Below are 14,535 nucleotides of genomic sequence, written 5' to 3' on the forward strand. Positions count from 1 at the left end.
ATTGTAAACTATACCGTGGGGTGGATGTCTCTTTAGCTCGAGGATTTAGAGGTGTACACCTTTTCAGGTCTTAGATTTGGCCAGCTGGCGATGCCACGCAGCAGCAGAAAATGCACCGCAGCAATGAGACGTTTCAGGTTTAACCCCACGCGAGGCGAACTCTTTTCCCCAAGAGCTGCCCCCGACGCGCCCCGGATGGGTCCGGCTCGGCATCCTCTTCCCACCCGACGCCGTGTATCACCCGCCACAACCAGAAGAAACTCCTCTTTACCCCCATTTCTAAATGAAACGGGACCCTGGGCTGGCGGGCAGGAGCGCACGGAGGGGAAGAGGGAAACCGAGAGCCGCGGGCCCCCCACCAGCCTCAGCCCGGGACCCCGGGCAGGGCCTGGCGGCGGCGGGGTCCAAAGGAATGCGCGCACGCGCCGGCCGGAAGCTGTGCCGGCTGCGGCGGAGCCGGAGGACCGAGGCCTTAGAGCTGCCGGCCTAGAGAGGCTCTGACCATAGAGATTCCGCCTGGAGCGGACCTGCCTGGGCGCGCGCGCGCCGCATGCGCGGAGTTTCGCTTCGCGCTGCCGCTGCGACGGCGTGGGGAGAGCTCGGAGGGGAGGCGGTGGAGGCGGCGTCCGGGCAGGGGGACGGCGGAGCTCTACGGGCAGGGGCCGGCAACATGGCTCCCGTGCTGAACCTCAACAACGAGGTGAGCCAGCCGCCTCCACCTCCTCTGGGGTGGCGGTCGGAGCAGGCCGGCGGGGGCGATTGAGGAGGCTTGGGTCGGGGAGGGCCCGGCGGAGGCAGCGGCCGTTGGAGGGGGCCGGGGCACCGGGAGGAACGTGGCAGAGCTGGGCGGCGGCGTGTCACCCTGTGAGCGGACCGGTTCGGTTCCGACCCTCCCCAGGGCCAGCGTGGCTGCTTGGAGCGATGGGGAAGGCCCCGGCCGCTGCTGTCGCCATGCGGCCTTAGACGGCTGCCGCCCCACCCCCCCCCACCCCCGACCCGGGAAACGCTGCGCACCGCGGTGGGTCTTAGCCGAAGGGCTGTGTGATGAAAGTAACGATGTGCCTTGCGAAGATAAACTGCCTTTACTGGGGTGCTACACAATTGTCGGCATGTGTGCTTCGGTTCAATGTCCTGTCATTGAATATCCTATGATCATCGTATCATGTCATGTCTTATTGTGTTTGTGTTTGCACTGAACTTTTACAGGTGACCTACCAAAGTCTCAGCTGCTTGTCTTCTGGATAGGAAAGATATGGTGTTGCCCTATTGTCTTGGAGGTGGAGGGGCTGAGACTGAGAAATTAATGGGTTAGAACTAACTGTTTCCTGTTCTGTAAGAAGTTTGGTGTTTTGTATTTCTTTCAGAACTAAATTAGTTAGGTGTGTTTCATTTTTGGTGGGTTTTGATTGTGCATTTACAAATCATTGTGTACAATAAGTCTGACACAACCAACCTCTTTAAACTATTGCTGCAACATCTGAAGAGTGGCTGACTGTTCCACCGAGCATGTGTTGTATCAGCTTCTGCAGATGGCATTGGATTCCCAGATAATTCACAGTGTGGTTAAAGTTACTATATGTCATCAGCAGAACGTAAATGACAAATTATACAAGTATTCTCAGATTATACTTGTATTTAAAGTAAGTTTTATGTTGTACGTATATAGTAAGTCTGAGAGAGGTTCATTTGCAAGTCAAGAATTTAGTGAGAGGTAGCCTGTTTTTCAGAAAAAATGTAGTTTGATATTACATAAAATATAGATATTTACTCAATAATTTCTTACAAGCTTTGGTCCTTGTTGTTAACAAATGTAAGTTTGAATGTGAGTGATTTCCTATTGAAATATGCCTGTGAATCACCAAAGAAAGAAGAGAGTATTTCATTCATTGTTGAAGCAGGGATTTTTTTGACTGATCAAGTTCAGGTCGCGATTCATGGTCTTTCCCCAAAGAGATACTTATATAACAAGGGATGAAAAAAGAACCATGATTTGACTGGGGAATGACCAAACAGTTCTGCAGAAAAAGGTAGAATACAATGAGTTTCTGTATAAAAGATTGAAAAATTCCAGTAAGGACACTGGGGATGCTCTTCCTTCTTATGGTTCAAACATCACCCTATCCTAAGAGGAAACTGACAGTAAGTTTCTTAGATACTCTGGAGGTGGGAGCTTTCATCAGAACTCGGACAAAAAGTAGCCACTCTCTAATAACAGGTCTATACTGTAAGGTAGTACAGAGACTGAAGTCCTGGATGTCATCTTATCAAGAGGGACGGAAGGTCAAGCTGGCTAAGGGTAGGATGGAGACCTAGTATGAATAGGTTAAACAGTTTTTTCCATTTCTACACCTATGCCTTTTCATAAGCATCAGACCTGTATAAATTACTGTGATGACTAGTCATAAAATCTGAAATAAATATTTTCTTTGCCAATACTTGGGTATCCTCTGTATTTATTACTGAGATGCCCTTTTAATAACTCTTTTTACTGGTAAGAAATATTTATTTTCCTCTAATAAAGGTGAAATGGTGGAATCTGAGCATGAATAAAGTAATGATTCTAGAAAGTCTAATGTTTTAAACAAATTATTGAATTTTTCTTGTGTATTCTTCCAGTGTGCTTAGGGAGAGACTTACTGTTATTACAAAGCAGCTCTGTACTATGCACCTTTGGCATTCTGCAGTCAACCAATGCTAGGGATCATATAAATGCCTTCCCCATTTGGCTGTATCAAAAAAGCATGATGGTAATTGTTGCGGAAAGAAGTTTGTGACCCCTGTGTAGTTGATAAACTGTCTGAGCTGGTTTTATGGTAGTTCTGTGTAAGGCCTTTTGAATTCAGCCATATTATATTTATGTCTTCCAGGTTTTAATTTTGGTGAAGGCAGACTTTTGCTATTAATTAATATCATGAACTATAATAGTCTAAGACCAGTTTTTCTCATTAACGTCAATTGGCACCTTTCTTAATGCTAATTTAATTTTATTTTCATTGCTTCCTGTTTTATGTATGGTGCTGGTAACTCACAAAAGAAATAGTTATTGATGTCCAAAAATTTCTTTGTTCTGGAGTGTCTGCGGCATTCCTATAAGCTGTATTGTCATAGGTAAAAATTGCACAGCATCTGCTTTGTACAGTTAAGATATAGTTGTTTAGCTTACTTCTGAATGGAAAGGATAATTACTTGCCACTTGAGTAGGTAGTTTCAGTTCAGTGTAATTCAGTGTCCAGACTTGTTCTTGTATTACTGTCTGGGTGAAAACGAAAAAAAAAAAACCCTTACACTCTTAATGGAAATGTTTTGTTAGTACAGTTTAAAACTCAAGGCTTTGGTTCAAATATTATAGTGAAGTAAAATGTATACATGTTTTGAAATTAAAGGACATTTAATTGGGTGATGATTTAACTTCTTATTACCAAAGAAACTTGAAAGCTCAGTATTATTATGATGAAAATCTAATCCTCCAAGGAAATGAGACAAATAAAGGCCTGTGATGGGTATCTCCTTTCTGACAGCTTTTGAATTAATTGGCTAATTTCAGAGAAATTTGGAAAGGAGTAGAGACCTAAAAAGTTGTTATTTTTAAAAATTGCCATTTGGTTAAAGAATAGTGTCTCAATGAAGCAACATGCTCCCAACTGTTCTGATATAATTGGGAACAAAGAATGAAAATGTCATACTGTTTAGGTGACTGTATGAATGGGATCTGAAGTTACTGTACAGCGGTAAGGATCCTGGGTCAAAATAAGAGGGAATTGCAGTTGTCGTGATGAGGTGAAATAAGACAGAAAAATGTAAGAAATCAGGCATAATTATTCTGCTATTTACAGAATAATTAGTTTAGACATTCTATTTATCATTTATTTTACTTTTTTCATGTAAAGTTTATATCAGTATAACAGCTTCAGGAACTCATTATTTTCATGTTGACAAATTGTGCCATAAGTGTATAAATATTCTTTTTCTTTTTCTCTAATTACATATATACCTTGATAGTAACAGAAAAAAGCAAGGTCCTGGCAGAACCCACAGTTATCAAGGTCCAGTAATTTTAAGAAGCCGTTGTGCTGCTGGCAAATAATATGGTATAGTTTCAGTGTGACTGCATGACTGAAAAATTAAGATTGGAAAGAGTTAAAAAACACGATTTTTTTGTAATTCAGACATCCCATTCCTGTATGGGATTATTGCATTTTGATTTCTGTGCCCGGGGAAGAATTGATGGGCGAAGGAAGTACAAGACTGCAGATAGAACAAAGTGAAACAGTGAAGACTAGAGTTTTTGAGAAAAAAGAGGAAAATGCAGTATTTCTTATCATATTCTACTCATCATGTTCTTTTATACAAGGGAAAACATAACTTGTAGAATGAAAAAATTCAGTTTTGCAATTACTATGTATCAACTGCATATAGTAATGCTTTTGGAGGTTTTAAGCCTAATTGTGTTATCATCTCCTTTTTGTGTTTAATTTTATAAGCATGCAGACTAAAGGAATCTTTTTAAAAAACTACTGTTGTCTTGTATATGTTTCCTATTTTGAAAAGCTTTCTAAGAATTTTCAGGTGTCTTGTCACAGAATAGCTTCCAAAGTTAAGCTTTTCTGCAAACGTTTGCTAGATGGCAGCACATAATCATCAACTGCCGCGGACAAGGGCAAGTTTAAAGGGAGATAGCTCATGTTTAATGTGAAAAATGCTTGTTGTTGGTAGTAGTATACAGTATACATATACAGTAGTATGAAACTGAAGCTTTTGAATGGGATCTAGCCCCGATTTGTGTTTCTTCAGAACCTTACATTATGTTCTGTTTTTACAGTCATACTCTGTTACCAATGTCATATGATTACAACAAATACAGTTATCTCTCTGCCCCTTTTTTCTTTTTGAATTAAATTCTGCTTACAACTGTCTCAATTAATTAAGTTGCAGAAAGCCCATGAAGCTAATGCAAATGATGTATGTATGACATGTTTTAAAAATAGGTGCTCTAATGTGTATCTGCACGAGTGCTGTAGTGGCTAAAGTTGAATATTAGTAAGGCATCATATTATGTAAAGCAAATTGAAATCTCAGAATTGAGAGTTGTTTCTGTCTGTGCGACTTAAGAATTGAATTTGCCAAACTTGTTTGGGTACAGAAACTTTGGTATTGGGTGAGGTTTTTCTCTTTATTTTGGATGCATGCAATTATTAAATAAAAAATTACTTGTATCTATAAAAATGTTATGGACCTCTTACCAAATTAGAAAAAGTTGAGCTTTATTTACAAAGCTGTGGGTTTTAGGTAGTAAAAGCTGATGTCTACGTAATGCTTGTCATCCATGATTGAAGTGTTCTTTTTTTTATTTATTTTCCTGAAAGAGTCAAGATAAAACTACATATTCAGGGTAATATGTATGCATGCACATTTTTCAGTCTGCTAAACAAAGTGCAGATTAAAAAAACGTTATGTAGGGAGGTTAGTAATGAAGTTCAAGGTGGTGGATTCCATTCAGTAGTGTTTTGGGTCCCAACACTTTGTGTTGTGATACTCTGCATGGCCCTTTTACGCTTTAGATTTAGGACTGACATCCTTACCTCAGAGTTATCTGGACTACAATTTAGATGAATGACATGTTCAGAAAGCAATCTGGACATGTGGCTAAGGATGTAGACTGGTGTACAGCGAAGTGAAAAATGGATAGCGTGGCTGATAATGAAAAAAATCAGACAAAAAGCCATGGGAAATAACCTTAACTTGTGAAGACAGACTTGACATACAGTTTCCGAAATTGTGAAACTGCAGTCTGAGTTAGAGCTGTAATTCTGTGAAACTTGCATCTTTTATCACAGTGCAACCAGAAGTAAATGTGTGTTTGGAAATGCTTGCGTAAAGGCTGGGTTCACCTGGTGTAGATGGGTAGCTGTTGTTTTTGTCATTAAGTGGTCAGGCACAGCTAATATAAAAAATATAAATAGAAAAACAGTTACTGAAATTGCATTTTTACATGCCTTCACTCACAAATTGCTGAAAGGCCAAATACATGCTTTTAAAGGTAAATCACTTCTGGTGACCAAAGCTTCTGTGTAGCAGTGCAAAAAACATGGTCTGACTTGGATATCAGGTGGAATTATTAAAGAATAGAGAGGATGGAATTTGAGAGGGTCATGCATGCCTTCTGAAGCTGAAATGACCTGTATAGCCAGGAACTGCATCATGATTTTTGTAAGGTGTGTTAAGTGTGAAAAAACTGATTACTTACCCATGCTAGTCCTTAGTGCATTCTCTATTCTTGTTAGCGATACTGTAGGTCCAGCATATTTGTATATATGTCAATTTTAAATTGATCTGAAATGAAATTAATGAAAGTTTTTTTTGTCATTGAATTATCATTTTTGCATAGAAATATTCCATACGAAGTGAGTTTAAGACTTTTCTATGGTATTTATTTGCAGTTACTTAGTATCTTCCTTATTTTCAGACTTCTTCACTCAGATGTGATATGCCTCCCTGTGTTTTCATTGACTTAAGATGACAATTTAGACATATAATACAAGATTTTGTTTATTAATGACGTTTTTTCCCCCCACATTTTAGATTACAAAAGCTGCAGCAGTCTTCAACATTGAAAGGCCTTTCAATGTTAGGCTTTTTGTGAAGAATTGCTTTGCTGTTCAGTGTGTGGTGTCTTGGATACATGTGACATGTCCTCAAAGGAGTGTGATTCTTCTCTGACTTCGGTTTCACGGACAGCTGGACTCACTGCTTCAGAAGCTGGCGCTTCTCATTCTACTTGCTCCTCACCCATTCCAGTCACATAGTCCTGCCTCCCCCTTCTATGTGCAGAATAAATATTTGCTAGCATAGTAGTCTGCTACTGGTTTAAGGTAGGGGGGAGCGAAAACAGCAGGAGTATGGGACCAGGGATGGATGGGGGAGTTGTCGAGGAGCTGTGGAGGTGGACTGTCCCCATTCCATCACACTGAGCTGGTCATTTGGCTTGTGGGGCTGGTAGAACTGTGCTGTTCATCTCACTTAAGTGTTTTTAGGCAGTGGCATTTCTATGAAATACACGTAAGATTTGGGGAGGGTATTCAGCAAATCCTAAAATGGTCAGGATGATTATATGACCTGCAGTTATGTTGTAAGGCAGGTGTTTATGTTACCAAAATTAACTCATCAAGGCTACAAGGGCAGGAGAACTCGAGGGTTCAAAGAGGAAGCCAAGGGAGCCCTTATATTTGTCTGGTATTGATAATGTTGTATAATGAGTTCATTGGAGAGTAGTTACAAATCAGCTTGAAAAAAGAATCTTGTAATTTCACTGGTATACTTAAATAGGTTTATATGTATTTTTGGAAAATATGACCAAGGGTATATCAAGGGGGGAAAAAAACAACAAACTGGGCTCTTAATTATTTTAAAAGAACTCTTAAAACAAGCTGCAGTCTAGTAATAAGTAAAGCAAAATGTAATTTGCAGGAGCTGTATTTTCTGCAGTAGTCAGAGGCCTTCTTTGGTTTTCTTTAAAATTGGTTTTTGCTATCATGAACAAGCTGATGTGAGCATTCAGATTTTTAGTGTATTATATCCAAAAGGCTAGTGTTACCTAAGTTATGTTGTGATATTTTTAAGTGCGTTCCTGGACCTTCTTTACCAGCGATAAGAAAGAATCCTAGATGGAAACTTTCAAAATAACAGCGACTGAGTGCTGTAGACACTATAATGTTTAAAGCAGTCTGAAATACTGGGCAATGCGGTGATCCAGGCTTTTCTTTGAAATTAAGTAGCTACCCCTAAAGATCTGTGTTGTGTGCTATCCTCTGGGCTATGTGGGAATCTAGCAATTCCTTTAGGGCAGTATTCCTGTGTGCTGACTTCATAGCTGCCTGAAGGGCAGGTAAGGCATAAGGTGAGGTGTCTGACCAGTTATCCAGTGTTGGACTGAGCTGTGAGATCTCTTACTGCTCATAATTCAAAATATCATGCCTTCCTCCAAGGCATGCCTCTCTCTGATGGGGAAAATGATGTATTTTTTGTTTAATGGCTTAGTTGCTAGAAGACTTTCCAGTAGTTGAGAAAGCTGGTGTGTGTAGGTTCCCTCAGCCTGAGAAGAATCCTTGGGATCTGAATGACCAGCAGAGTGCACTAATCACAAATACTAACGCTGGGCTACTGTCCGGCAAAGATTTTATGGCGTGAGGGGAGTCTGGTCATGTATTTCACCAGTGGGAGCATTTCCGTAGGAAAAGTCCTTGGCTGTGCTCCAAAGGCTGCTTATCCAGCAATTAACATAAAATACATGAGCTCCCTCAAAGGAAATACTGCAACTTGGAACTCTTTACCCCCGAGGAAATTCTTGCTGGTCTGCAGATGAGTTCCCTTTTGCTGTTTTGTCTCTGGCTTATGAGCCTTATTTGTTCCAGCGCCTATCTGGCATGCTGGCCAAACCACTCCATTGAAGTAGAAGCCTTTGTCCTGGACTCCCTCACATTGGGGAAGGTCTGTAATTTTAGGCTTTTCAGTTCTGATAAGTGCCTCAGCATCTAAACTGTTCCTCAGGTGGTAGACACCAGTTCTAGTGCTGTTCTAAACTACCTGCCAGTATGGTTAAGCTGTGTCAGAGGGATAAGAGATGTATCTCTTGGGCAACTTAAGTCAGCTTTAGGTTCATCTGTGACAGCTTCAAAATTATTCTTAAGATAAAGTGGCTAGCATGTAGATACTTCTGAAAAAGTACAGGTGCCTAGAATGCTCTGTGTTCAAAATTGTTCAAAATTCAGCTGTGGTTGAATTCTCGTGCTGCCAAGATCTGCGTATCCCTGGCTTGGATGTGATCTTAAATACTTCCTTGAAGCTGGTCATGCAATCTCTTATATGTCGCTGACATCGGTCTAAAGTCTTGGAAAGGCATATAAACAAGTTATGAGAACTGAGAAAAAATAAATTTCTACACAATTCAAAACCAAATAGCTAATCTATTCCATCAGTTTATTTCTTAGTATACTGGCAAATCACTACTTTTTTCTGTAAATTACAAGTCTATGCAAAGTTAGAAAGCAAACAGGACTTTCTCTTTAAACTCTGGAATAGTTGGCAGCAGTTATTTTAGCTTTGTGGAAATACATGTAAAAATTCTTGCATTACTTGTGTTACTAATAAATAATTCTAAGCACAACAGTTTCTTGAAGGAGAAGAAAATTGTGCTAGATTGGGCTTGAATTCTGCTTAAAACAGTTCAAGTGTTAAATTACTGACATTCTTTTACAGACCATGTAAATGTCCTAAGGAAAAGGTCTTTTGAAAGCTTATGAAATTTCCAAACTTATACTCTGTGAGATAGAATTCTGAGGAATTGTGGCTTTTTTTTTTTCCTAGGAACTGTTCCAGCAGCTGTTTCTAAAGTTTCTAGAGTTGCCACATCATCAGTTATACTAATATTAACAGCAAATTCTGATCTGCTGTTCACACAGATTTTGTTTCAGCAGATTACTGAAGCAATTAAACGCAGCAAACTGTGCAGTTTTTTGCTTCTGGCAATATTGTGTACAGCCGTAATCAAACTACTGTACTTCAGGACAGAAATGAAAACTTTTCCTTAGCTCAAGTGGTTTATATAAAGTGTGTGTGGTAGGCCACGTAGACTAGTAAGATGCTCTCATAAAACAAAACATCTGTGGTTTCTTGGTGTGGTACTGTACAATAATGAAAAAAACATGCAAACACGGTCATGGGAAACTTTGTAACTTTTATTTTAAAGGAACTGTGAGATACTTCCAGTATACAGCATAGTCTTTTATCAGTTGTAATTTATGGGTATATATACATGCATAAAATATAATTTTAAAAATGGTTCTATTACGGTAAATGTGCTTAATTGCTTACTGCTGCCAGTGCAGACATCTTTCTGCATTTTTGCATTGCCGGGTCTGAAGCTTGGTACCAAATGAAGAAGGAAGCAAGGCTGAAATGGGTGTAGAAGGAAAGGGGTGGTGGTGGATTTTTTCCTAATAGAATCTGGGGGCTTGGGGGAGGAGGGGTTCCTAGGAGGAGAATAAAAATCAATTGTGAATTCATTGCGAATTGCCAATTGGTATGACAATGATAAAATTATTTTCAGTTTGTCATATGCTGTAGAGGTCAGTAGTGAAGAGCAATTAAGGGAAAAGTTTTTTTTAGTTAGGGTTTTCAGCACAAGAGCGGGCAGCTACTAAATTCAGTGACTTTTTTTATTTTCCTTTAAATCCTATAAGAGAAAGGGATTTAAAATTCTTGTACTGATTTTATATGGGAAACGTTACTATTACATCATTTCCATTTGCAAAGGTAGGTCACGTTGATACATGTTTGTTCATATGGCATTTAATACCAAATGAAGTCTGTGTATGGGTATATATATTAAAAATTAATTACTTAGAATGTAAATTAATTACTTAGGATGTAAATCAATTATATTTTTTTAGAATGCAAGTATTCTGTTCATTTTTATTCTGGTGTATTTTCTGTACTGTAGTCACCTGACTCACACTCATGCTTTTCTGTACTGTAATTTTTGTGTTGAGTAAACAGGTCAAAATTGGGTCCAGCAGAGTATTTGTGTAATGCCTTTTGGAGAACTTCCATTTAAATCACCAGTAAGATTGATACTGAGATCTCCATAATGCTAAAAATAAGCTTTAATTCACTAACTTAAATTTGCATGTAATATCTAGAGATCTGGTTGGATTCACTGAGTTGTGTTGGAAGCTAGTTTATCGTATGTTTATAGATTTGTTTTAAATTCTTTTTATCTGTGGGGAAGCAAACATTGGATACAAAGTGGCTCTTAGCAGTTGAATTGGACAAATATCAATTTCAGGTATTATTGTATAGCAGCTTGGTAGGGCGAGAAGTTAGATTGCAAAGTCTTTTAAAATTGATATTAATCAAAAGAGTTCAATCTCAAAAATTCATTACTCTGACTAGGAGCAGAATGAATAATATTCCAGTAGGAGCAGGAGTAAAATGTGAGGGACTTTCTTTCCCATTTTTAATGAGTGAAATTTTGGAATTGGGGCTTGTCTTTCTGATAAAAGATACTGTGTGGTGAGCTAAGGTGCAAATATAACCAGTGACTCTGGAATAACTCTTTGTTTGGAAGCTATTTGAGGAAAAGAGTGCCATCTTATGATTTGTCTTACTCGGTTTCCAAATAACTGTAATAATGAGAATAAGCCAGTTTCAACTAAAAATCTCCAAACATGCTTTAAAATGGCTATAAAATTGTGTTTATTCCTTCATTATTTCTGTTCTCTTTTTCTTCTGCAGTTCAGGAGTTCTTAGCTCATTTCCCTAGATTCTGATGTCTGTCATTTCAATAGACAATGAAAACTAGCCAGCTAAATAAAATTGATCAATGGAAAACAAAACTTACTTGTCACGGTACATGGTATAACTCTTAGTACTTTTTAAACTAAAAATCTTGAATTTATTTTTTTTTTCTTGACAGGAAGTGTTCACAAGAAAGCCTACCCATTTTAAAGAAAACAAATTATTTAAACCTAGTGGTGGAGCAGGGCAAACAGAAATGAGGTTTTTATATAAACAATATATACAGTATATCACTGGCATAAAGCTGCCAGTAAATGCTGAGTATGGATGTCTGAATCTCAAGTGGTTAGGGGAACATTTTCCATTAAATTTGTAGCCATTACGATATGTCAAGTAGGTGGCATCTCAAAATTTTTAGTATGATAACAGGCTATCTTTGTTATTTTCAGAATCAGCTATACACTTGGGATCTACCCAAGGGTACTGAAGGAGCTGGTGGAAGTACTCACCAAGCTACTTCCCCCATTTATCAGCAGTCCTGGCTAATTGGGGAGGTCCCAGTTGACTGGAGGTTAGCAAATGTGATGCCCAGCTGTAAGAAAGGCCAGAAGGAAGATCTGGGGAACTATAGGCCTGTTAGTCTGACCTCGGTACCGGGGAAGGTTATGGAGCAGATCATCATGAGTGCCATCATGTGGCACATACAGGACCGTGAGGTGATCAGGCCCAGTCAGCATGGTTTTATGAAGGGCAGGTCCTGCTTGACAAACCTGATCTCTTTCTATGACAGGGGGACCCATTTAGTGGATGAGGGAAAGGCTGTGGAAGTTGTCCACGTAGACTTCAGTAAAGCCTTTGCCACTATTTCACACAGCATTCTCCTGAGAAAGTGGCTGCTCATGGCTTGGATAAGTGTCGTCTTTGCTGGATGGCCGGGCCCAAAATAGTTGTGGTGAATGGAGTTAAATCCAGTTGGCAGCCAGTGACAAGTGGTGTTCCCCAGGGCTCAGTGTTGGGGCCAGCTCTGTTTAATGTCTTACTCAATGACCTGGACAAAAGGATCAAGTGCACCCTCAGTAAGTTTGCAGACAACACCAAGTTGGGTGGGAGTGTTGATCTGCTGTAGGGTAGGATGGCTTTACCGAGATATCTGGACAGGTTGGATTGATGGGCCGAGGCCAATGGTATGAAGTTCAAGAAGGCCGAGTGCTGGGTCCTGCATTTGGCTCACAACAGCCTCATGCAGTGCTACAGGCTTGGGGAAGAGTGACTGGAAAGCTGCCTGGTAGAAAAGGACCTGGTGGTGTTGATTGACATCCAGCTCAATGTGAGCCAGCAGTGTGCCCAGGTGGCCAAGAAGGCCAACGGCATCCTGGCCTGTATCAGGAGTAGCGTGGCCAGCATGACTAGGGAGGTGATCATTCCCTTGTATTTGGCACTGGTGAGGCCCCACCTCAAATACTGTGTTCAGTTTTGGGCCCCTCACTACAAGAAAGACATAGAGGTGCTGGAGCATGCCCAGAGAAGGGCAAGAAAGCTGGTAAGGGGTCTGGAGCCCAAGTCTTATGAGGAGCGGCTGAGGGAACTGGTGTTATTTAGCCTGGAGAAAAAGAGGCTGAGGAGAGACCTTAATGCTCTCTAAAACTACCTGAAAGGAGGCTGTAGAGAGATGGGGTTGGTGTCTTCTCACTAGTAACAAGAGATAGGACAAGCGGAAGTGGCCACATGTTGCGTCAGGGAAGGTTTAGCTTGAATATTAGGAAAAATTTCTTCACCAAAAGAGTTGTTAGGCATTGGAAGAGGCTGCCCAGGGAAGTGGTGGAGTCATCATCCCTGGAGGTATTTAAAGGACGGGTAGATGTGGTGCTTAGGGATGTGGTTTAGTGGTGGACTTGGCAGTGTTTGGTTTATGGCTGGACTTGATGATCTTAAGGGTCTTTTCCAACCTAAATGACTCTCTGATTTCTCTTTTCTATTTTATGAGAGCATGTTAGAAGATGTCTGAAGTCATGTACAGATATGCTAATGTAGGAAGGGATGAGTGCATGAGAGGCTGGTAAGAACTGTTTAGAATAGCAACTGGTTCAAAGAAATGAAAAAGGGATTTCATCCAGAGGCAAAAAATCACGGGGGAACTGCAGCAAAGGAAATGAGTGGCATAGGAGCAGGAGAGCATTACTTACACTTAGTTGCATGATAAAATAGGAATTCCAGACAATACAAAGCAAAAGGGCAGTTAAGGTGATTGCTTGTGGAGCAGTTCGGAAGTAATGAGACTGATGGAAGGAAAGGCAGAGAGAGATAGCTGGTAATTCTCTAAATATTGCAACAGTCAAAAATGATGGAGGGGTAATGAGGTGTGCTGGGCAAGAGAAAATAGGGTGAGGAATGAGGAGAGCTCATAAGGAGGGGAAACGTGTGTTTGGTATGAAAAAGCTGGAAACTGAAGAAGAAAGCAGCAAGCTTCAGAAGAAGGGAATCCCCCAACAGAACCAGCACTTGGTGTGGAAGAGAAATTCTAAATGGATGGACAGTAAATATACCATACCTGAAATAGATGGGTAATGTTCTGTTACAACAAAGAAGATTTTGCAGGAACCTTCGAGTGCTGCTTTAAGTTGTTAGTAACTAATACTGGGATAGTTATACAACCTCTTGTAGATCTGGTGTATTGGCAGATGCCTGATGAAGAACTAATTGCATGAAGGTATAGTTTTTAAACAAAAGAATAGTGCCTGTCAGACATCTGGCAGGGATATTTTATGCTCTTTATTCCTTCTACTTTTCATACTTGTCCTTTTCCTAGTTTCTATTTTATGTCACGAAGAAACTGCCAGGAAGAATGCAGATTATTATATTTTTCTTTTTTTTTTTTTCTCCAAACACTGACTTTCCCACATGTTTGTGTTTATGAAAAATTCTCATCATGAAACTGATTTTTTTTAAACTGTTCTTAGGGAATAAAGAACACTAACTGTGTAGCAAGGTAATTCTCTATTCCCACTAGGAAGAATTCTTCCTGTCCTTCCAAAAAGACTGAAAAGTTAGTTATATGGTAGTGCTGTTAATATACCTCATTTTTTAAGATTTGGGGTTTTTTTGCCTAATCTGTAACTGCTGTGTGAGAGGCAGAATTCCCCAAAAAAAGATTAATCATAGAGACATGATAACAGAAATCATCTTAATGGAAGAACAGGTTTTTTTCGGGAAGTAGCATACTGTTTCAGAGTATGGCAGGCCAAT

The 14,535-nt window shown here is 40.0% G+C and overlaps 1 protein-coding gene across 1 annotated transcript in view; it reads left to right on the forward strand.

Moving 5' to 3' along the window:
• Positions 1-610: 610 nt before the first annotated feature.
• Positions 611-14,535, forward strand: part of SRFBP1 (serum response factor binding protein 1) — an 80,977-nt gene continuing 67,052 nt past the window's right edge. The window contains exon 1 of the mRNA XM_082497686.1: positions 611-700. Coding sequence (XP_082353812.1) covers positions 671-700 — 30 coding nt within the window. The 5' untranslated portion in view covers positions 611-670. The remainder of the gene's footprint in view (positions 701-14,535) is intronic.

The sequence above is a fragment of the Vanellus vanellus genome, assembly GCF_965231255.1.
Source record: "Vanellus vanellus genome assembly, chromosome: Z".
Taxonomy (NCBI): domain Eukaryota; kingdom Metazoa; phylum Chordata; class Aves; order Charadriiformes; family Charadriidae; genus Vanellus; species Vanellus vanellus.